The sequence below is a fragment of the Melanerpes formicivorus genome, unplaced genomic scaffold (genome assembly GCF_026170545.1).
Source record: "Melanerpes formicivorus ecotype bairdi unplaced genomic scaffold, bMelFor1.0.p_v2 SCAF_2, whole genome shotgun sequence".
In the NCBI taxonomy this organism is placed as follows: domain Eukaryota; kingdom Metazoa; phylum Chordata; class Aves; order Piciformes; family Picidae; genus Melanerpes; species Melanerpes formicivorus.
The window spans coordinates 15531403-15556452 of record NW_027142354.1 but is presented as its reverse complement, the minus strand read 5'-3'; the positions used below and the strand labels follow the sequence as shown (position 1 = coordinate 15556452).

General features: G+C 41.9%; 2 protein-coding genes across 2 annotated transcripts in view; one reads left to right on the top strand and one right to left on the bottom strand.

The window, feature by feature from the left end:
- RGS17 (regulator of G protein signaling 17) overlaps window positions 1-904 on the bottom strand; it is a 463053-nt gene extending 462149 nt beyond the window's left edge. Inside the window, exon 1 of the mRNA XM_068151678.1 lies at window positions 760-904. The gene's annotated coding sequence lies outside the window, so the exon portion shown is untranslated. The remainder of the gene's footprint in view (window positions 1-759) is intronic.
- OPRM1 (opioid receptor mu 1) lies at window positions 745-25050 on the top strand. The gene is made up of 4 exons (XM_068151636.1): window positions 745-1091; window positions 16232-16584; window positions 17519-18039; window positions 23562-25050. The coding sequence occupies exons 1-4, from the start codon at window positions 745-747 to the stop codon at window positions 23598-23600; spliced, it is 1260 nt and encodes a 419-aa protein (XP_068007737.1). The 3' UTR covers window positions 23601-25050.

The following is a 25050-nucleotide window of genomic DNA, read 5'->3' as shown; positions in this document are numbered from 1 at the left end:
CGGGTCACCTGATCACAGGAGAGAGCATCCTCGGAGCTCTGGAAAGCTCCCAAGAACGCATGAGATTCGAGTTATTTCTAAAGCACAGTTCCATTCAGTCACCCCTCACAGCACGGTGCCGTACAGTTCACCACATTTTATTACAAGGCAAGGCTCTCTCTGCAATCACAGAGGACATGGCTTTGTCAAGACCCCTGACTCATTACGTTTGTCAGTCACGCACTGATCTTCTCCCTCCCCGTCTGTGCAACTCGCCAAGCCAGTCTCTCCCGGTACGTCGTCTCTGCCCGTGGCGCTCGGGAAATGAACGTTTTAAGCGATTTGCTGTCAAGTGCCCCCCGCCGGGAAAGGGTGACTGCTGGCACGGCCCCGGGCCCCCTCCGGCCTTGCAGCGACACAACCGGGCTGGCAGCCCCACTCCGCACCAGCTGCGCCCCAGCGGGGACTCCGCTCACCCCCCCGAAGGCTACCCGTACCCCACCAAACCAGGCGGGAGCGGAGGGTGGAAGCACCGCCTCCCTGCCGCCTTCTGTAGCTCTCGCCGCCGCATGCCCCTCCTCCCCTACCCGCCCCGCCCGCCGCACACATGTGCTCGTACCCAGCGGCGGGGCGCGCCGTCGGGGCGGGCGGGCGCTGCCGCCTTCCCCGCACCGCGCCCTTTGGCAGCAGCGCCCCGCACCAGCCCCGCGCCGGGCATCCTTCGGCTACCGAGAACGGGCGGCCGCGCTGACGCCGCTGCACGCCATGGCTGTCGCCTACCTGCTGGGCAACGGCTCCGCGCCGCTCCTCGCCGGCGCCCTGGAGGTCCCCTTCGTCACCAACACTTCTGCCACCGCTTGTCGCTCCGCCGCTTCGCTCTGCACGGCCGCGCCGCCCGGCGCCTGGGGCAACGCCTCGGCGGCGGCAGCGGTGGGCTGGAACCGCTCCGAGCCCTGCGGCGGCGCCAACGGGACCGCGGGTGGCGGCGGGCCCTGCGCGTCTACAGGCGGCGGCCCCTCCGTGGTCACGGCCATCGCCATCATGGCCCTTTATTCCGTGGTGTGCGTCGTGGGGCTCTTCGGCAACTTCTTGGTCATGTATGTCATCGTCAGGTGAGTGCCGCCCTGCCCCGCCCTGCCCTGCCCCGCAGCTCCTTCCAACGCCGCTGCCGTCGGGGCAAACGCTCCGCTGCGGGCAGCAGGCCGTGGACAGGCGTCCCGACGGGGGATGCTGCGGTCAGTCTCCAGCTGGCGGCGCGCAAAAGGCTACACGGGGTGCGGAGCGGTTCCTGCCGCCTCGGGGAAGGGGAGAAGTCTTTTGAGAAGGCGTCGGGGCGGCTGATAGGGGAAGAGGAACCTGAGGAGGGGCCGTGAGGGCTGGCGGAGATGGGCAGACTGTCAGCGCCGCTGTGGGTCCGGGGGGGCTCTGCAGACGCTGCGCGCTGCAGCACCTCTACCAGCTGCTCTGGCCAACGGGTCTGAATCTCGCACCTGTCCACTGAGGAGGGAGGATTTAAAGGGAATTTCCCTGCAGCCTGGGAGCGTACCGGCTTGCACGCGCACATCGGCGTACTTACACGCGGCATTGCTCCCTCCTCTCCCAACGGACATGCAACATATAAATGGCATCGCGTCCAAACGCATCCCACTGGCCGGGTTTAGATCTCGTCTGCCTTAAGTCTTCATTTATATGTTTATATTCATACACGTTTGTATATATATATATACATACACGTGCATCACTACGGCAGGATCACGGCCGCTATCCGTAATCCTTGCTCCCCAGCTGTGCTGCACTTCGCTGCTTTTTCCACACGCAAGACCATCCGGGCTTTTACGGGTCACCACAAGTGGGACTTTCACACCCAAGAAATCCCAATGCCCGTAAATCTGTGGAAAAGGGGCGAGAACGGGATTCGGCTGACTGCTGTGCCCGCCGGGCAGCGGGCGGAGGCTTCGGCGGCGAAACACTGCCACCTCCCGGCAGCGGCCGGGCAGGACGCAACAAGACGGAATTGACCGAGTTGCCCTTCCTTAGTGGCTGATCGTCATTTCCAAAGTGAGCTCCCGTCAAGCTCTGCTAGCCTGCGGGTTTTCCTGCAGGGGTTGTCCCTGCAGGGGCAGCTCAAGCATTTCCAGTTTCCCCACGTCTAGAAAGTGTCCCTTTTTCTTTTGAATGCGGTGTTTCCCAAGCAGTTCCTGTCGGGCATGGGTGCCACTGCGACAGGGGGCTGGTAGGCAGGAGCAGAGGCCAGCACTCAGCATCAATTGCAGGCCAGCCACACCAGGGTAGCTTCATGTTTGGTGTAGCCCAAACAGTGTGAGCTACAAAAAGCCAGAAGTGAGGGTAGAAGTAAAGTAGGGTGCTGTGGTTTGGTGGAAGATGATTCTTTCACCATGCATTGAGAATGTCACCGCAAAGCCTGTTCAGCTCTTAGAGCTAATCAGAATGCAAGTAACAGGAATCAGTGGTTCAAACTATAGCAGCTCAGAAGCCTGGTGAGTTTAACCATACTTCAGAGGCTGTGTTGTAGATGCACAGAGCTAGGGAGATTCTCTACTGCCCTCTGCTTTTGCTCAGTCTGAGCTTCAGCTGTGAAGATACAGCTGCAGAAAGGCTTCAGAACAGGGGCATGACTGCAATCGGCTGAGTAGCATTGAATGCATTCCTCTGGGAGAAAAACAGATGCACAATGTAACAGAGCCAGGAGAGCTGTCAGCGCAGGAGCATGCCACAGGTTGTCCCTACAATTGTGTATTTATAGTGGGTATAACCCAATCTGGGTTCATATTTTTACATTAATTAATTGAATTACACTTGCACCACAAAACCAAATTGCATAAGGCACTTACATTTAGTTTTCTACCTAAAGAGAGCATTTTTCCACAAGATTGCATCTTAGGAACAAAAGCTGGAAGCACCAGGAGAAAGTAGAAACACATCTTCATTTTACAGAGGAAAACACAAAATGTAATAGTTTTGCAAAACCGTACAGAAATTCTGTGGCACAGGCAGGACCAAACACAGGTGTCCTGTGCAAGAACAGCTTTTGATATGACAGAGCTCCTTCCAAATTAATATCATGCAGCTGTTTACCAGCTTGGGGTGAAGAAGAGTCTACATGTTAATGGTTGAATAAGGATTCATTTTTTAAGCAACATAAAAATTTATTTTATTCCTGTACTTCTCTAGAGGTTTAGTATATCTGAGGAGCAATAGGGAACTTTTTGATTTATTTCCCGTTGCAAGCCATTGTGAGGGTCTAATAAGTTTGTCTCTCTCTATGTGAGTCAACAAAGATAAAAGTGATAGCAGAGCCACTGGAAAGAAGGTGGAAAGAATCCTGTCCACCAATCCTGGATGCAAATCAGCTTGTGATTGCATCGTGATAACACGGGACTACAACAATGGACCCAAGGACCCAGCCATCACACCTTTAGGGCAAGATAATCACCACCTGTTTCCTGAGCTTTGTCTGGATGGAGACAGGGTAGACGGAGATTCCCCCCTCCTCCAGCCAGGGTCTTGCCTAAACACACAGATTTCCTGCCACTGGAATTCCTGAGGGACAATATTTGACTACATACCTAAGGACTAAAAAACTGTATAAAAGACTTGGCAACTACTGGTTTGTAGAGAGAAACACAGGAGAGAAACAGAGGAGAGAAACAGAGGAGAAAAACGGGGAGAAAAACGGAGATGACGGAAAACACAGGAGACGGGCCAGGCCGCTGAGAAGCCGGGACAATGCTGCTCCGGAGAAAAAAAGCTGCCCGGAGGACCACAGCTCCAGCCAAGCCTCAGCATCCTTTCTCTACAGACCCAGGCTGCCCAGAGGAGCCTCAGCACTGTTCCTGTATCAACCCAACATCTCCCCAGAGGACCACAGCTGTTCTCCAGCAAAAGCCTCACCACGGTTTCTCTACAAACCAAACATCTCCTGCAGCACCTTTCCTCCACAGACTTTAACTGTCCTGGGGGGGATGAGGGGTGTGGTAATATAATTCCTTTCCTCTTCTATCTCTCGTCCCTCTCTCTCTCTCTCTTTTCCCCCCTTCCCTTCTTATGTCCACTTTCTCTATTTTCTCCCTCTTCCTTTCTTATGTCCACTTTCTTTATGTAATAAATAGTCTAGCTGTTGATACTTTGGCCTCGTTTGTGCCTTTAATTTCACAACACGGGAATATTTAAAAGAACTGTGTCTCTGGACCGAGACATCTAATGTCTCCGGACCTTGACAGCCATACTGACATGACAGTATTCACAGTATGCATATATGAAATGTTGAATGCCTGTGCTCACATTCTTGTATCCTGGGATCCACTTACAGATAGGAAGTAAATCTTGTAACTGGATTGAATTTGGCATCATGCCTAGCTCCCCTTCTTTATCTACCTTTCATGCCACATCTGCTCAAGAAGAACAAACCACTGACATTTGTATTAATTTCAAGAAGAACTGAGCTTACTAGAAATGAGATCTTAAAGTTACATTGGTACCTAGTGTGCCTTGAAAATGCTAGGAGTTGGGAGGTAGGTGATATTTGGGACTCTGTCCTTAGGAGTCCAGCCCCAGTGAAAGCAACAATGACTTCATACTCAGTGTGCTGCATGCTAATATCTCATGCTTCTTTGGAAACATTTTTGTAATAATTATTATATTATTCTTAGAAACATTATTATTCATAAAACTTTTCTGCGTGAAGCAGAAACATGGGCTTGGAGCCAAAGCTGTGCAAGTGTTTGCCTGATGTGGAACTGTCCCTATCAGTCCACAGTGCCACCCTGTTGTCCCAGCTGGGATAAACAATGATCAGAAAGCAGATGTGTCCAATAAGGAGTTAGAAATGCATTGTAATTTTTGATATGAAAATCAGGCTCTTTATGCAAAGCAGGTCCACGGTTTCCAATTGATACATAGTACTTTATAATTAAAACATTCTCATCCACTCTCCTCATTCTCCCAAATGATTCCTGTTCAGCTATATACTTTCATCCCTGAATTAATATTTACATATTATATTTGTGGTGTGTGAGACTGAACTCCCTGTTGCTAACACTGAACCTTTTCCTTTGTCAAGTACAAAAAAATGCCTTCAGCAGTAATAGTCAGATGTCATACTGCCAGCCATGAATTTCCCATCATCTGAAAAAATATGTAGATAATTTTTATTATCTGTTTTCCTCATGTACTTCCTATAAGTGTAAATTACTGAGATGAAGACAGAGTTATTATGGCTGTGTCAACAGCAAATGCTGCTTCTCGCTGCTGCAGAGTACAAGAAGACAGTGTACAATTAGTACCATGTGGTATTGAATTAATTTACACAGTAATCCATAGTCTTTTCCAGCTTCTCATCAACTCAGTGGGATATTAGTCACACATTCGAAGAGGAAGAAGAATATGCCCTGTGATTAAGGAAACATGCTGGAAGCTGTAATAGATCATAGATGAGAATCTTTTTAGCTTCGGTGGTATAGAAGAGAGGAGTAACTCTCTGAGGTCCTAGACCACCGTGATGCCAAGTACCCTGAGAGAACTGTAATTCCACCCACAGCTGCTTAAGTGACTTAAGTCAAGAGTGATTCCTTAATTGCTTTGCTATTAATTTTGACACATAGCATAAACAAAGGGGACTCAGGTTCTCCATGAGCCTTCACAGGAGGAAGGAAATGTCCTATTTCATTAGAGTAAATTATTATCCTGGTTTAAAAAAAATTAAATCCAGGAAATAAGTTCTCTGTGAAACAAAGAGATTTCTGTCTTTCTCAAAATAGCCTCTTAATTGTGTTTTGAAAAAAAAAAAAAGAAAAAGCTGTGGCTGAAGCATCTCCTTAGGAAAGACTGTATACAGTACTGAAAGCTCTGCTTACTTCAGCTCACTTGTACATCAGGAAAAGTCTTTTAGTAAGTAGAATGGAATTTGGGGTGAAATTGAATGGAATTTGGGGTAAAATTTCAATTGTAGAAAGAATTGATACCACCAAAATAATAAATATTCTCCCACTTGTGCACAGAAAAGGGCAAGTGGGGGCTTTGGAAAGAGGTCATAATATATGAAGCAGAGAGAGTCTGCTTAGAGAAACAAACAGTAAATTATGTGCTTGGAACTGGCTGAAGAGAAGCAAGTTTTTATATAAAACAGGTTATTTTTTGTAGTGGGACATGGAGCTATGAATGCAGTGTAAAAGAAGGCCTATAGCATTTCTTGAAGAAGCATAGGTCAGGGAACTTAGAAACCAGAAATATATAAAATTAATTCTTTTGTTTCCTGTCCACAGCTGTGTGAACTTCTCTGTATTTGGATGGCGCTGTATGTGCGAATACATTCCACCTCATTGATAAGAGCTATAACTAAGGCCACGGTAGCCTTAAACAGTCATGTTGATTCTGAGTTGACACTACTCACCAGCACAAGTCAGTGAATATCTGGGGACAGAACTGAGGGAGAGAGGTTGGGCAGGAAGAGCACAGAAACAGAACTGCTCGACCAGCATAACGAGGGGGTCACGCTCAGCACCTGCATTACAGAAAAGCAGGTGTCCCTGTTTGCATGCTGTTTCTGATAGGAGTTTACCAGCCTCCACTAGTGGGTAAATGTCTAGCAAACAGCACCCCTTCTTCCCCCATGATCAAGGGAAATAGATAGAACATCATGTATATCTTTATATTATCTTTTAAAAAAACAATTAAATTTATATGAATGTGGTCAAAATTTGACCAAAAATAATTTAGCCTGAAATCCAGGGGCAAATCCTATCTCCTCGAGGAAGCAGAGGTGACCATAAAGGAGGGCAGACATCTCTGCTCTGCTGGAAGCTACCACTAGGCATTTCTGGGCAGAAAACATCCCTCACACTGTATTTCTCTTGAAAAAGCTGGTTTGATCCCACTGTATTTTTCCTGGAGTTTCATTTTGGTAATGGCTTGCATGAAAAATAATGTTAAACACTTTCTGGTTTATTTTTTATTATTCCCTTATAAAAATAAGTTAAATTATTCCAACTTTTTGTGGCTTTAGTAGAAAGAAATTGGAAAATGTTGTAAGCACTATTGTTTATGTTATGTAATTGTTAGCAAGCTAATGACTCATGAGCTAATAAGCTAACAGTCATGAAATACTGCTCTGTTTCATTTTTATTTACAGTCATTTTTCAAATCATCAGAGCTTTTTATTCAACACTGTTGATAACCATTTATAAATTGTCTAGATCAAAAGGTGGCATATTTACAAAAATCTCAAACAACATGATGTAAGACCATCATAGTCTAGCTTACTATCCTTGTTTCCAGCCATAGCCAGCAGCTTGTGTTTAGTGAAAGAGTGGAAATAATAGTGGCATCACCGTGTGAGAATCCTTCTAAGAATCTGTTAGCCAGCAGAGAGACTTTCTGAGCTGCAGTTTGCATCACCATTTATTCAATGGTTTCTTGTGGACATTTCTACTGTGCAGTGGTCCCAAAAAAATCAGAATCAAAAATAAGGTTGGAAATAAAAGATCACAAATATTACCACTTCTAAACAAAGCTAAGGAAACAAATGTTCCCTAAAGCAGCATTTCAGAATTCTGAAACAATTCTAAAGATTCTAAGCTGCTTACTTTTAAGCTTAGGTGTTCCAAGATGGAAGTTACAGAGATACTGATTTACAGGCACATTTTTTGAATTGTTTATTTTCATTATGATTCCAAGTAAAAAGACATTTTGTCAGTCCTTGATGATCCTTTTCAAAATACAAACATGCTCACATGTTTTGAAAATGCAAACCCAACTGTTTTTGGAATTCCTGTGGTTAGGCTGATCTCAAATGAAGTTCTTTCTATAACCTTCTATGTCTTGTTTGATTTATAGCATGAAGTTTGGGTTTATGGTATTATAAGTGGGAGTGCAATCATTATCTTTCAAAGCCCCTGCTCTGTTCTGGAAGTTGGCTATTAATGTTGTTCAGTAGCAAGGTGTTCTACAACTTAGCCCAGCTGTGCAGAGAAGCATTCTTTTCATCCATTTAATGTTAAACACTTCTAAAATTTATTTATGTTGCCCTTTTAATTTGCATGATGAAAAAAAAGGTAGAGATGACAGACTATAGTTAATCAAATAACTGTGAACATGAAATAGCATATTTTTTGCACCTTTTTCTTGAGAAGTGTTCAATTATCAGCTATAAGATCTTCTGTCTCAGATCAGGAGTAAAACTTCAAAACAAAAAAATGTGTAAAATGGAGCATCTCCTCCTTGTGTTGTATGGAGCAATCCCAGCTGAGAGAAGTGTTTCCCCTAAGGGGAAACAGGGAGCAGAAGTTAATTTCCTCTTGTACATTGCTAACCTCCAGCCCTGACATGTGCTGCCTCTATAGAAAAACCATCCAAGAAGCAATTACCTAAATCCTTCTCATAAGATGATCATCTCAGTACCTCCCTCAGAGCCCCCATTTTGGACACAACCCTTATCTTTGTCACGTGGAGTCTACATACTACTGGCTTAATTTAATTTGTGGTGTGGAAGAGAGTAAAGTGAAAAAAGAACTCTGCAGTAGGAAAACAAAGTATTGGGGAGGAAAGAGATAGCAGCTGAAGCAACTACAGTCCAGCAGTTATCTGGTCCACATTCAGCACATACATTCAAACTCTTAGAATATGGACATCCCCATGTCAGTGTGTGAGAAGGGAGGAGAAGGCTGCTTCAGCATAATGTATATGAAGGCCTTCCTGTGCTCCTGATAAAGGATGTCAAATAACTATACCTAGTGCTTTTAGATCTAATACATTCTCTTATTATGTCACATCTAGACACCTGAAGTGATGCTGACATTTGTATGATTTTTCATCTCTCTAATTAAACCACTGTCAATGGTCACAGTGTTGACTAGGTAGAGCCATGCTGGGAGTCAGAAGGCTTTAACAGGAGAAACACCACTTCCTCTGCCTTTCTTAATTGCACTGAAAACTTTCTTCCTTCACATTTTGTTCATCTTTTACCTCCAAAGTCGGGATCAGCACAGGAAGTGAATGTGCTGCAGATTGCACAATTCCATTGTGTGAACATTTTCTGCTGCAGTGTTGCGCCTGCTGGAGAGGATTTTTCAATTTGTTGTTTGTTGTTTTCTCTGTGGGCTTATTCTTTTTAAGTAGCATTCTTGTATATGATCTCTTCAGAAGACCATAAATCAAAATGATGAGTAGATTGTTAACCACAGTATGGCACCTCCAATCTTAGTGGTCTGACTGCCTAATAACATGTAAGAGTTCTGCACAAATTTATTGGGCTTGTAGTCAGAGCTTGAATTTAATGGCTTAAGGCATAAGCATTCTGAAGTACTCACGAATAGAAAAATCAAAGACTACATCTTCAAGCTGATTAAGTCATATACTTCCCAGACAGGTAGGTTAGGCTCATCCAGACTGTATATGACCTCAAAACTTTAACAGGTTTTGTGTCTGCCATAGCACATCACAGCTGGGGCTAAGGTACAATACAGGTCTTTCACTCTATAGAGACCCACTCACACAAAGAAGAAAAAAAATAGTAAGATAGCTGTCTGTTATTTCAGACCCTTTAGCTCAGAGGTACTTTCCACAACATGGCTAGCTGAGAGACTTCATTTCTGTGTCAAACATACTAATTGGATTGGCAGACAGAAGACATTTTTGAGGGTTTTACCAGACAGTTCTGAATATGACATGACCTCTAGTCAAAGCTTTAAGGGCTCAGTGAAAACTGAAAGTACCCAACAACTCGGGACAGCACACAAAATACACCCTCTTCCGTACTGTTTTCGAGTTGTATATGCATGATGCACTGGAAGAGCCATGGAAATAAATGTTCATTTAAATTGGCTCACTAGGCATACTTCGTGGTTTAATCTTTCCACCCAATGGAGACCTCAACTAATCCAACATATGCATATAATGATTCTTCATTTGCTTAACAAGTAATTTGTGCAAGAAGAACATGAATTCAAAACACTAACCTAATCAGCAGCCTCAACAAGAGTTAAGACAGATTGTCTGTATGCCAGACCTTATTGCTGCCTGTTGTTTCTTTCAGCAGCCAAACCATTTGCATGAATGACTGCTTTCTGCAGTGAATCTCCTGTAATTCTTTTTTTTTTCCCATATATTTTCCATTGAACTTAAACATAAATCAATTGAAACGGTCTTTGTCTCCAAATTAGCATTCTGCGGACAAAAGCTTGCATGTCTTTTTATGCTGAAACTTGTTATTACCAATCATTGTCCAGCGCATTTCCTAAGTGCAAAAGACTGCTTCTGCTTTTCTCCTCATTGTTGTTACTCAGGTAGGAGCAGTTTTCAAATCCACTCGTAATGGTATGTATTGCTATATACTCCTTGGTCTAAATGTGGCTTGCCTCTGTGGTTTCTTTGCACTGGCCTAGTGGTACAAAGGTGCTATAAAAGTCATCTGGTACATAAAGTCTGAAGGTTCTGGAGGAGATTGTATTTGAACAATCCTCATGGATGTAAACCAGCTTGTCCAAGAAGCAACAGGAACAAGATCAGCTGCATAGCAGCTGTGTCTATTAAGCTTAGATCAACTGTGATACAAACAAAAAGAAGGGGTTGTCTTGGTGTTTTTTTAAGAAAGTATATAGTCTTAATGTTATCTATTCTTTACTTTTGAGCCATAGAGACTTAAAAGAATCTTAAATTTTTGTTGTCTTGCGCACATCTCTCTTGTTGCATGGCTGAAGTAAAAGGCAAGATGATCATGGCTCCTGCTCAGTGTGCTGTTATGCTTTGTGCAGTAAAGCTGAGGGTCTCTATAGGTTAGTTTGGTCAACTTTTTATTTGATTTGCAAACAAGTAGCCCATGGGCTGCTAGTTGAAGAGTCATTTCAAGGCTTTCTGTTTATTCTTGAATGCTAGGAAATTAGTGGCTATGAGAGTAGGATTCTTATTTTTCTCATTCTAAGTAAATCCTAGTTGAGTGGACCTGTACAACTTGGATCTTGAAACTTAACTATATTTTAAATCTTTGCTGGATAGAAGACAAGGCAAGGCTGAGTTTATCTACAGGATTAGACAGACACTAGTGTTGTAATTCTAATCTATCATCTATTACTACCAACTTAAAAAATGCTTCATAAATATTAGATTAATATTTTATATCTGTGTTTATAGTGGAGGAGATAGAAAGGGCATAGGTAGCGAGGTATCAGGAGTATCAGGAAGGGTATTGAGATAAATATCAACAAATTGGATCATGTAGCTCTAAATAATCTTTCATTGCAGAGATGTAAAAATAATGTTGCTTGAAGCCAATTTCTGTCTTCACTTTCAACCATGCACAGTCATGCAAAATTTGATACAGTTAATGGTTTAGATGCTAAGATTTCAATGCAGTCTGTCAGCATTGAGGTTTTCAAGGGTTTGCGTTTACAATTCTTTCTTTATGTGTCTGTTCATGTTTAGATTCTTTAGTGGCCTTGAATGAAAGTGTGAAAACGGTATTTGTTGAAAGATAATACTACTTTTGGTACTAGAAGTCATACAGTTATCCTATGATTTAATTACATATAAAAGCCAGTCCCTCTAAAGGTACAGAAATCTCATCACATACACATCTGTCTGGAAGGTGGAAATAACTTGTGCTGCTTCTTGAAACAGGCAGACTGATACCTCAGCAAAAGATTCAATAACAGCTAAGATCAAGGCTTTGAAGAGCTCCATTTTGAGGGACTGTTATTTTTCATGTTGTTCAAATTGCTGCTAATCAATTGCTTCAGTATTTATTTCTTTGTACCAAAAAAAAAAAAATACAATCCTGGAGACAGTGATAATCTACTTATTTATAAAAATACATGTTTAGCAAAATGTACCTTTTGGAAATAAGCCCTTTGTAAAACCTTGACATAATACAGAGAAACATCCAAATCCCATGTAATTTACTGAAAAGAATATTGTGAATTTCAGTAGGCTTTTGTTGATTAGGCAATTGTGGAGGTAAATACATTCTATCACCACAAAAGCTCTGCTTCCCTTCGTTGTAAAACCAGCATGATTAGAAATACAAGGATTATAGAGCACACCAAGCAAAATCCTTTATCAATAGCCTACAAGAGACCATTAAACTATAAGTCCAAGAACTTTTAAGCTTAAACTGGAAACAAAATCAAGATAGAAAAACTGAAAAAAAGTGTAGCATTTAAGTGGGATAAAGCCCATGCCGGTTCCAGTGGAGAAAGTTTATTCCATTAATTCAGAGCTTTTCTTTACCCATACTCTAGCATGCTAACCTGAGAGTCACTCACTTACTGGCTGTTGTATTTATAACATATGATGGCAGCAGCATACCTAAACATGCTTTCTTGTCCGTCCATAAGGATAGGGCAGTCACCTCAGGGCTGAATAGGCATCAGCAACCTGGGGTGAAGCATACAGGATTCTCATCACCTTTTCTTGTCTGTGCAGAATTGAGAGCCACTTCCTCTTTAGAATAGAATAGAATAGAATAGAATAGAATAGAATAGAATAGAATAGAATAGAATAGAATAGAATAGAATAGAATAGACCAGACCAGACCAGACCAGACCAGACCAGACCAGACCAGACCAGCTTGGAAGAGACCTTCAAGATCACTGCATCCAACCTATTTACTGCTGTTGCTGCCTGAGTGGATCAGAGTGGAGAGTTGAGGGGAAACTAATGTAGTTCATCAAGGGCCACTGTAACTCTATGCACCAGTATAGGTTAGGGATTGACCTGCTGGAAAGCAGCTCTGTGGAGAAGGATCTGGGAGTCCCAGTGAGCAACAAATGAGCCAGCAGTGTGCTCTGGCCAAGAAGGTCAATGATATCCTGGAGTGATTAGGAAGACTCTGAACAGCAGGTTGGGGGAGATTCTCCTCTCATTCTGCCCTAGTGAGGCCCCATCTGGAGTATCATCTCCAGTTATGGGCTCAAGACAGACAGACTGGATAGAGTCCAATGGAGGGCTACAAAGAAGATTTAGGGGACTGGAGCATCTGTCTTATGAGGAGAGGCTGAAAGACTTGGGGCTGTTCTGGCTGGAAAAAACTGAGAGGAGATCTTACAAATGCTTATGAATATCTAGAGGGTAGATGTCAAGAGGATGAGCCCAGGCTCTTGTCAGTGGTGCCCAGAGATAGGACAATGGGCAATGGGCACAGACTAGAACACAGGAGATGTGAGGGTGATGAAGCACTGGAGCAGGCCTTCCAGTCAGGTTGCGTAGCCTCTTCTGGAGACTTTCAAAACTCATTAGTTAGTCATCAGCAAGTTTGCAGATGACACCATGTTAGGGACAGATGTTAGTCAGTTAGAGGGTAGAAAGGCTCTGCAGAGGGACCTCGACCGACTGGACAGATGGGTAGAGTCCAATGGGATGGCATTCAACAAGTCCAAGTGCCGAGTGCTGCACTTTGGCTACGGCAATCCCATGCAGAGCTACAGGCTGGGGTTGGAGTGGCTGGAGAGCTCCCAAACAGAGAGGGACCTGGGGGTGCTGATTGACAGCCACCTGAATATGAGCCAGCAGTGTGCCCAGGTGGCCAGGAGGGCCAATGGCATCCTGGCCTGCATTAGGAATAGTGTGGCCAGCAGGAGCAGGGAGGTCATTGTGCCCCTGTACTCTGCTTTGGTTAGGCCATACCTTGAGTACTGTGTCCAGTTCTGGGCCCCTCAGTTTAAGAAGGACATCGAAACACTTGAACGTGCCCAGAGAAGGGCAACAAGGCTGGTGAGAGGTCTTGAACACAAGCCCTATGAGGAGAGGCTGGGGGAGCTGGGATTGTTTAGCCTGGAGAAGAGGAGACTCAGGGGTGACCTCATTGCCCTCTACAACTACCTGAAAGGTGGTTGTAGCCAGGAAGGGGTTGGCCTCTTCTCCCAGGCAACCAGCACCAGAACAAGGGGACACAGTCTCAAGCTGCGCCAGGGGAGGTTTAGACTCAAGGTGAGGAGGAAATTCTTCACCGAGCGAGTCATTCGTCATTGGAACAGGCTGCCCAGGGAGGTGGTTGAGTCACCATCCCTGGAGGCGTTCAAGAGGGGATTGGACGTGGCACTTGGTGCCATGGTCTAGTCATGGGGTCTGTGTTGATAGGTTGGACTCGATGATCCTCGAGGTTCTTTCCAACCTAAATTATACTGTGATACTGTGATGTTCCTGGGCAGCCTGCTCCAAATGAACCCTCAGTAGCGGGAAGGTTGGACTAGATGATCTCCAGAGGTCCCTTCCAAGCCCTACCATTATGTGATTCTGTGACTGAAGCAAAATGGTTATGTCTACTCACAACATGTTCAAACCTCCACATCAGGTCTCCAGGTGTAACCTTAGCCAGCCCTTGGCTACACCTATGGAATAGCCATTTTTGATAAACAACAGGGGACATGGCAAAAAGAGGGCTTGGTATAACATTTTCATTCTGGGTAATAGTAAGGTCAATATAAAAATATTGCTGTTTTTATTTTCTGCAAGATTCTCCAGTAAATTGCCCAGAAAACATTTTCTCCTGGTTTTACAGTTGGAGCTTATTGTGCATCTCTCCCACACTGCAATTGTGTACATTTTTTTTCTAAATAATGGATGCTTGCTGCATCTACCCCTTTCTAGTTGTTACAGTCTTGCTGGATAAATAGAGTGTTTCTGTAAGAAAAGTTTTTAGGGTACCTTCAGAATGTAGGTTTTACTTAAAATTTGGAAGTATCATACTCAGGTCATACTTTCTTAAGACAGAAGTCAGTGGATCTATTTGAACATCTTTTTTAAATTACCTTTAGTTGAAATTCCAGTTTTAATGGCTTCTTGTGCATGGTGCTAGAAAATGAGAGAACAAAGAGCTAGATAGTTCTTCAAATGTTCATTATAAAAGTTACCTAGATTCATTCAGTGCTTTCTCAGACCCTAGGAAAAAAGTTCCATATGTATTTTTCCTACACAGCTCTATTACCAGGTTGTTGGTATTTTTGCACTTGACTCATGGTCTGAAAAAATAAGTTGGAGAGAAAAAAGAACATTAGTGTATTTTACACTTTGTTGTCCCCAGTGGGTTTCCAGACAGATCTTTTCAAGGGAGCTATTCCTCTTGCAGATCAATTACTAAATTATAAAATGTTTAATCAAACACTGTTCTTGTTACTTTGTAGAAAGAGAAGGAGGTTTTATCAAAAGAACAAGCCATCTAACCCTGCCAAAAGGCAGGTAGCCACAGTGTGCAGCAACCTCAGCAGCAATCAGGACAGCGAGACCAGGAATATTACATGGATTGAAACATCCGTTGTAGCATTGCAAAAGTATAGCATCTTCATAAAAAATGGATCTTAAAGTGCTACTCAGCTGACACAGTAGACTTGAAACAGTGAAGGGCTCTTCAGAAGTTTGATGAAACCAGGGAGGATTTTCTAATCTTCCTTTAGCAATGCAAATACAAATTAAAATATAAAAAGCTCCCCCTGCTCAGCTGTGATTAAAGTGTGACATATTCAAAATTCAAGAAGTGCTAGCAGCACAAAGTTAGTAAGAAGAGGGTATAATGGAGGTTGAAGACTGCTCTGCCAAAATGAGCACAGCTGATCAGAGCAACCATTCCTACCTCAAGAAACAGGGCTGCAGCATCCACCTGAAGTGCTGGTTTGATTTATACATTGAATTTGTATGGCTGATAGCATCTCTCTTCTCATTTAATTGAAAGAACATCTGTCCAGCTTATATTGGACACTAAGATTAGTGATACAATGTAGTAACCATTGTTACAAATTCAATTTAGAGTTCCTGTAATTATAAACAAATAAGAAAGTCTAAAAGCCTGAATTTTTAGACAATGGATTTGATAATTATATTCCTCTAGGTACTTAATCCCTGGGGAATTATATCATTACTACTCCACAACCTACAAATGAGTTCTCTGTTTCTACAAACCATGTATCTGATACTTGACAGGAGCAGATACAGAAAATCTATCCATTTAGTAGAATGATATGTACAAAATGTGATGGTTTTTTTTCAGCTTCTCAATTCTTTAGCATCTATAATATTTCTTCTACATCTATCCTTCTCTCTGCACAATTAATCTTTTGTACACCCTTTAGCTACTGTAAAAACTGTAGATAAACCATAGCAAAGGCATATGATTAAAAGCAGAAAAGATGATCTTTGGCAGTATCTAGCACATTATTTCACAGAAGTTTCTTATAGATGGTGCCCTAGACTCAATTTTGTTTAATGTTGCCAGCTGTGGTCATTCACATGCTTTCCTGATTTTTTTTCCTAGGTACACGAAAATGAAGACTGCCACCAATATCTATATTTTTAATCTTGCATTGGCAGATGCCCTAGCAACAAGTACTCTGCCATTCCAGAGTGTGAATTACTTGATGGGAACATGGCCATTTGGTACCATCCTGTGTAAGATTGTTATATCCATAGACTACTACAATATGTTTACCAGTATCTTTACACTCTGCACCATGAGTGTGGATCGCTATGTAGCCGTGTGCCACCCAGTTAAAGCCCTTGATTTCCGTACCCCCAGAAATGCCAAAATTGTCAATGTCTGCAACTGGATTCTTTCTTCTGCCATTGGCCTGCCGGTTATGTTCATGGCAACTACTAAATACAGGCATGGTAAGTCTGTCTTCCATTGCTAAATCAATTATTTCAATGTTTAAACTGCTTTCTGCATTGTTTCACTTTATTATAGAGGCATTAAATTATCATCTGACCTCCCATCTGTATGAATCAGGTATCAGTGCAAATGGACCACTCCCAACAATTTTGCATCTGGCTGCACTTGACTGGGCATGGCACTGCACATAATCTGTCTTTTACAACAGGCAGTTTCAGCTACTTCAGTGCATTCGTGCAAGTCTCACCGCTCCACACAGCTACTGTAGTTTGGAAAAGCATCTGTGTGGCTGACTGTCTTCTGCTGTGGGGTGTTTATGCTCTGTCATACAGCACAGAAAGCTGTGCTTTACCCAGAACATTCCAAGTGAAGTTGGCAGTCACAGATAGTCTACACCTAGTCTGACAAGATGTGATACAGAGCAGAAAGCATATTCTGGATCACTGGTGCTCAAAGACCTTGCATAAAGTGACAGCATCTCAATATAAATCCAAACCCTCTACTGCAGTTACTGTCATGTCACTGTCTTTCCCACTACACTGAAATGCTCAGACTCAGAAGGTACATCAGTTAAGCTATCCTTCTTTTCGCCATATTTTGTGAGGAAAGTGAAAGTGACTCAAAGTTTAAGCACTTACGACAATTCAGCTCTATTTGTCACCCAATGTATATGCAAATCCAAGCAATAAAAAGCAGAAAAGAACACCCTACCTTGTTCTTATTTTTCTAATTCATGCTTCATCCATGTTTTGCAGCACTGTGTACTATCAGTGTTTGTGCTGATGACAGGTCACAGATGGCTCCCTTTTACCTGTTTACTTTGTAAATCTTCGTACACTTGCCTATGATATTTAGCAAAAAAGAAAGGTTTAGAGAAAATCAAATTGAAAACTGACCTGCTTGCTCTTCTTTGCTTTTTCCCTTTTTCTCCAGGCTCTATTGACTGCACACTTACATTCTCCCACCCTGCATGGTACTGGGAGAACCTCCTGAAAATCTGTGTGTTCATCTTTGCCTTCATCATGCCAGTCCTGATAATTACTGTGTGCTATGGGCTGATGATTTTACGCCTGAAGAGTGTTCGCATGTTATCTGGCTCCAAAGAGAAGGACAGGAACCTGCGGAGAATCACTAGGATGGTTCTTGTAGTGGTGGCAGTGTTTATTGTCTGCTGGACTCCCATCCACATTTATGTGATTGTTAAAGCCCTGGTCAACATCCCTGAAACTACTTTCCAGACTGTCTCATGGCACTTCTGTATTGCTCTAGGGTACACAAATAGCTGTCTTAATCCAGTCCTTTATGCATTTCTAGATGAGAATTTCAAAAGGTGTTTCAGAGAGTTCTGCATCCCCACTTCCTCAACCATTGAGCAGCAAAACTCCACTCGAGTCCGACAAAACACTCGTGACCATGCTTCCACTGCCAACACTGTGGACAGGACTAACCACCAGGTATGACTAGCAGTGGAGATGTCATCTCTGGATCCAGGCCTCCCGCTTGGAGATGACATGTATTCTGAAGTTACAGTGTATACTGATTTGTAGCTATTCGAAGGTCTAAACACTTTCAGGGTTAGATTTGAAACTAGTATGTGCATACACATAGCCCCCAGTCCTGCATGGTGCTAGTTCTCTCCTTGATGCTCGGAAGCTGAGGGCTTTGAAGGGTACTTTGCATGACTGGGTACAACATGTATGCATTTACAAAGCATACAAAACTGTTTCATTAGCAGCATGTTTATAATAGGTGACTGCTTTAGAACTGGTTGGAGATTAATCACAAATTTCTTTACTCATACTCTTTGTCCACTGATGGGAACAGGAGTGGGACAGAATATAGATGTCTCCTTCTCTCATTGCAACAGTTAATAAAAGAAAAGAGGAAACTGCTCATACACTTCTGATTGATGTACAAAGATGGACTACTTAGCGTTGTTTGTCTTTAAAGATAGGCAAGAAGTAGACAAAGGCTTGTCTACATGCAGTTCTTGTATCAGATAATTATCTGTGTTGGCTAAGGTGGGTCTTGAGATGTATATATTTCTATATATATAAAAATATATATATACATGCATGTTAAGGATCATTGTGCCATTTTGCCATTTAAGGTATGCTTTGCCCATGCAGAAAAAACCCTTTGAGAAGTAGGGATTTTATGGCACAGCAAATACCAAGAGAATCAGATCTATTTTTTTTAATTCAGTCTATTTTTGCTTAGTTTGTGCAAACTCTTTTTTACATGTTCAGCATCAGCGCTTCTGTGATTCCCTAGAATTCTCTATCTTCTTCCCTCAGTGATCAAGCAAAACAAGAAAGCAACTCGTAACGTTCATGACAGTAACTCAAGCACTTCACAAGCACTAGAAAAAGCTTAAGTCATCTCTGCAACTCATTAAAAAGAAGAATATACAAATCTAGTTCATTCTTTACTGTATCACATTTTAGCAGTATACTTAGGTTGCTCCTGCATCAGTTTCTCGCTGCTGCCACTCGAGCCACAAGCTAGCTGCCTCCTTCCTTGAGGCGCAGAAGTCAGTGATTTCTTGTGAAAGCAGTTGTATATATGCCACTCAGATGCTGCCAGAAATCCCAAATCTGAACATTACAATCCCCAAACAGGCAAAATAGAAACTGCACCGGAAAAGAGAGAGCAGGCTAAATGAAGAAGGGCTAAAGGGAGAAGCATTGTTAAGCATCTGCAGTTAGTGGTGTCATTCACCGGCATGGGATTCACAGATGCCCAACTGTGGACTGAAAAATCAGTTAGCACCTGCTCGGTCTTGTGCACACTTCGGTGGTGGAGTAGAACTGCCAAACCCGGCATAGGCACGCACCTGTACATACATATGAATGTATATACATGTAGTATCTACTAGATGTAGTGAAAATTTATTAGACAGATTCAGCTGTTAATAATGCATTTTTAAGCCTTGGTGGAGTCAGTTTTGTGCGTGTGTCTGACAACAGCATTGTATCCGTATCTAGTACAGTTCCCACTGTTTACAATGGGGTGTGCATGCACATATTTTCTACATTTCATTATGAATCTTTTTATTATTTTTAAGGAGGCCTATAGCTTTTTTAACTTCTATCCTTTGCAAAGATTCAAGTCAAACTGCCCAGAGTCTGTGTGAAATCAAGTCTATTTCCCTGAGCACGGAGCAAACACAGAGCAGAATATGATCCTTCCCTAAAAGATCTTTCAACTTACACTGACAAGGGATAGAGCCAGCTGAGGCAGGGATGAATCAAGCAAGTGAGCATTTTAATGGCACTAAGGAGGATGCTAGTCTCATAGGTAGGTTCATTCATGTTGGTGGTTGGTTGTTGGGGTTTTTTTGGTGGGTTTGTTGGTTGATTTGGTTTGTTTTTTTCCCATTTAGGGAATAGTGATGAAATTATTAGTTAAGAAGAAAGAAAGCACATGTAAAGAGAAATGAAAGGAAAGAGATATGAGGGGAAGACTCTAGAGGTGTAAGGAGAACATCAGGAATGAGGTCCAAGTGAGGCAGTTAAGGACGGACACCGAAGCAAAGAGCCAGTATGCATGGACCAAAAAGGTCCCTGTAGAGCTATAAGTTGTTTGACTACCCAGCTTTGACTACTTTGGTATTTTTTTCTAGGAACTAGCCATTGGCTCTCCCCTTCATAGATGTGTGGATAGTTCTTTTTTCATGGTCTGGAAAGTGGGCTACATTTCACTTCCCTCACCATCATCCCTACAGTCCGTGCTTTGGCAGCTTCTGCCACTGGTTCATTCCTGCCATCTGTTCTCGCTGGATGCAGATCTGAGCCTTCTCACTGCTGCAGTCCCTGGAGTACAGCACACCAGCTATCGGGTGCTGTATTTCACTTTCCACAGTGTCTGTAGAATAAATTCACAACAAGCCATGTTCAAACCTGAATATTAAACTTGATTGATTTTTTTTCTTCCAGCAAACATTTCTGTAAGAAACAATATTTTTGTTGTCTGCTACTATCAGAATGACAGACAAGGTTGTAGGATTAATCTATATTAAAAAGATTCTCTGGAACAATACTTGCAAGTGTAACATCTAATTATGTTTTTAATTAGTACTATTATTTTTTCCATAGAGAAAACCTTAGGGTAAATCTAGCTTTTGCCCTGAGAGAAAAAAAAATGTATATATTATCCCTCAAACCAACCACTGTTTGCTTACAGTAAGACCTTGTGAATTCTGTTGGCAGAGCATTCTTTTCACAGGTAAGTGTGTTCTGTACAGGAAAGTTGAGCCGGTGTTGATATAAGTATACTAACAAGCCCTTGTTTAGACAAACCCTTGGAGAGCATTTGATACAAATCCTAATTGCAAGGCTGTGTAGTCTTCCTGCAGACATCACATCATTTGCAAAGTAACAGTTGTTCTACAAGTTGCTTTTTTGCCAAGTGAGAATTCTTCAGTCCTGCTAAAGTTTATGAGAAATGCAAGCGCTCGATCCCTCGACATCTTAGGGCCTCACACACTTAAGGCACTTGAAAATAAGCATTTAGTGGTAGAAGGAACAGCTGTGTTTTCTATCACTGGAAAAGCAGTAACAGGAAGCAGCATAAATATTCGTATTGTTCTACATTGATACTGGACATTGGCCTACTCTAAAAGGCTTTTTGACATTACTAAAAAGATCTAGATTAAGAGTTTGATTTTTGTTTTATTCGCATGGGTTATGTTTGTTCTAAAGTGAGTTTAAAGGCTTTTCTCACTTTAATTTCCAGAGTTGTATGCAATCTTTTAAATGTGTACTACTTTGTCCCATTGAGGCCACATCTGGAATGTTGTGTGCATTTCTGGGCCCCTCAGTTCAAGGACAGGGAACTGCTTGGAAGAGTTCAGCACAGAGCTACAAAGAAGATTAGGGGAGTGGAACATCTTCCTTAAGAGGAGATACTGAGGGAGCTGGGGCTTTTTAGTTTGGAGAAGAGGAGACTTAAGGGGTGGACACTTCAATGTTTATAAATATGTAAAGGGTGAGTGCCAAGAGGATGGAATCAGACTCTTCTCAGTGATGCCCAATGACAGGACAAGGGGCAATGGATAAAAGTTGAGGCATAGGAAGTGCCATGTAAACATGAAAAAAAAAAATTCCTTGTGAGGGTGATGGAACACTGGAACAGGCTGCCCAGGAGATTTGTGGAGTCTCCCTCTCTGGAGATTCAAACCCCACCTGGTTGCATTCCTGTGTGATCTGGTGTAGGTGATCCTGCTCTGGCAGGGGAGTTGGACTAGATGATCTTTTGAGGTGCTTTCCAGCTCCTAACATTCTGTGACTCTGATTCTGTGATTTGCCTAAAGAGTTTAAAGGAGAGTAGGAGTGGTGGAATCCTGGGGAAATTGCTTGCAAAGTAAAACTGCTTCAAAGTTACTTTGAACTTTTCTCTGTATGACCCAGTATTGGTAGACAACAGTAATGACCAAATACCAGCAGAGGTATTTTTTTCAATACATTTGAGAAATTCAGTTTGGTTCAGTCAGTTTCTTAGTGACCCATTTAATTTTTTATAGGAGCCTCACCTAAATATCCAAGCAACTAAGCAAATTATATATAGACGTATTTTCAGGACTATTTAGTCATTCTATGTAAATGTTTTCCAAATTTTTAGCTTTTGGTGCTTTCTCCTTAACCACTGAAGTGCATAAATGCCATAACAGAAGCTGCAAATCCTCCAAATCCAAATATGTTGAAAATGAGGTCTCAGATATGTTCAGTAACCACAAGCTCTGATATTTGTGCTCAGCCCTGAAAGCTTTGCCCTTATTTCTTGGTCTGGCCACCACATATAGAAATAAAAAGGATATTGGATTAAAGAAGAACTTCTTTTAAGTTGAAACATGGAAAAGTTGGAAGCTGGTTTCACTTTAATTAAATAAATAAAGAATTTTCTTATATTTTCATTTTCCCGTTGCTGTATGACAGATTGCAAACATGGGGAATGGTGGCGAGTCCTATGCAGAAACATGACAAAGGCTGGGCAGATTCCATAGCTCCAAACCTTGGAAGATTCACATCTACCTGTATTGAGAATGGCCTTTCCATGTAATTTTAGAAAATGGGCATATGTCCTTTGTAAATAATAGCATATTTCAGTAATAAAGTATTGATTTCAGAAAAAGTTCATTGGTTAAAAAAAAATAACAAATGCTTCTCTTTTATCTAATTAATAAAGGTAAGTGAATATAGACTTCCAAATTAATTTCTGAATCTGGACTTCTCCAAAGGACAGGGATTTTTCACATTTAGGATCAGGTCAGTTTCTGGCCAAAAGGAGATGAGAAATATTCCCGATACAGAACAAAGGTGGTCCCTAAGTACATCGTGTTTAATTGGACAAACATTTGTGTTGTTTTCTAGCCTTGGAGAAATTTGTCTCCAAATCAGAAGTCCTGACAGCCTCCACTCTTGCTGAACATACTTGGAAATCAAGCCAGTTAGAAAATACACTTGTCTTCTCCCTGCCCCAAAATCCTCATCTATTTGTTATTACTTTGAGAGGAGCAAGTTCCCTCTCTTGTCTTGATCAGGCTTCATCTGATCAGGCATTCTATTTTCCGTATGATAAATCCTTTATTTGCGGTGTCACCTACCCTGTTTACAACAGGTTCTAACACTGCAGGACAGCATTTGCAGGGCAGTAAAAAGGGCTGCAAGACTTTCAGGACACTGGAGTAAGCAGATTTTCTTTGAAAGTCAGACATGAAGCTTTCCTATGATCATTTCCTCTGCCTTTGTGGCTTTATGTGACAGGTGCAGCCTTACCTTGCTCTGGGCTGCACATTTAATTCAATTCTAATCTATTCTATTCTATTCTGGTCTGTATGGAGGACAGTAGCTGCAAATGAGAAGTAAAGTCCCCATATAAAAAAAATAACCATCACATATGCAAACATGTATACAAATTTGTGGGTGGGAAGAAATCAAATAATTGTTCATTGTGTTTGCAATTTCTTTCCTTTCAGTTGGAACTTCAGGAAGCTGAAACCACTCCACTGCCGTGACAGGGTCTCCTGCCGCATAGCTCTGAAAGCAACTGTGCACCAGTGCCACAGTGTGTCTGGGCAGTGTGCTGTGGGAATATGTAGGATACATTTTCCCTCCAAAATACACAGAGGAAAGTGCCTACTTTTCCAGTCCGTAAAAATTGCTTCTGCAGCACTTCTCCATTGCATACAACAGAAGCATGAAACTTAACAGCAAGCAGAGCCAAAAGATATGGGCGCTTACTAAGCTCCAGTGTTGAAAACAGTCATGTTTCAGTAAGGAATATGTGCACTAATCTTAAACATAGCTGCTGTTCCTGTAACAATCTGACATGATCATGACAAGTTACAGTGGTGTTGAAACAAAAATTGAAAGACTAGGCAACTATAGTTCGAAAAATAAAGGTGATCTTTTAATGATGGGAAATCGAGTTGTAATATTGTTGAGTACTCTTAAAATTTATTTGTAGATGTTTTCTGTGCAGGCTGGTGTTGTGTTAAGGTTCACAAGATGATCTAGAGCAAGACACTTGCAGTTCAAGAGGTCTTCTCTTACAAGAACTGTCTGTTCCACAGTTTCAAAGGGAAAACTTAACAGAGAAAACCCTCCAAGCTTCACTTTCTGCTATTGTTTCTTACATTAAAAATAGACTTTAAAAGCAAAACAATGAGATCACTTCTAAAAGAGGTGAGTATATGAAAGTGTTCCATGTGGTTATTGATTATCAAATGATCCCCAGAACAGTACAGACTGTATTTAACGTAAATTCCCATGTGTATAAACATGTAGCTATAAGCCTGTCAAAGCTGGCATGGGCTGATTATGGCTTCTCTTTCAAGTAGTTTCAGCTTCCCTGTCAGCAAAATTTGGAATTTGTAAGTCACAGACAATCCCTGTGCAAAGTTCTTGGAGCAGTTAATGCAGTAGACCATTAAAAAAAAAAAAAAAGACACCTTTTGGTAGACTTCTTTTTATTTCTTTCACCCAATAAGGTTAACGGGAACCTAGAACATGTTTGTTTTTCTAATACTAACTAATATAATACTGTCTTCATCTCCCTTTTTGTATTAACTGCTAAAACATATTAAGGTTTCTGAAAGAGCCATTGTACTGAAGTAAATGCCATCTTAACTGTTTTCTAGTGTGAAAAATGGAAATACCTGTGTAGATAATTTGTGGTGCAATTGTATTTTCTAGCCCTTATTTGTTACTTGCTTTGTAAGTAAATCATCAATAGTTAACCGGGAGAAAATGTACTTTGATGAATTTAAGTGTATTGTATAATAGAACTATATAGAGAAGGTTTGGTTGGGTTTTTTTCTTTTTATTTCTGCAGGCAAAATACATTTTTATTTTCAGTGTTTAAATCGATGTAACAATGTGCTTTTAATGTGAAATTGTTTGTCTCTGCCATGGACTGCATAATAAAGACTGAAGGCCAAATATTTGCAAGTTGTAAATTAAAGT

Coding starts and splice junctions, on each gene's coding strand:
- OPRM1 (XM_068151636.1), top strand. CDS start 745: ATGGCTGTCGCCTACCTGCTGGGCAACGGCTCCGCGCCGCTCCTCGCC. Junction 1,092..16,231: donor GTCATGTATGTCATCGTCAG/GTGAGTGCCGCC, acceptor TTTTTTTCCTAG/GTACACGAAAATGAAGACTG. Junction 18,040..23,561: donor TGGACAGGACTAACCACCAG/GTATGACTAGCA, acceptor CTTTCCTTTCAG/TTGGAACTTCAGGAAGCTGA.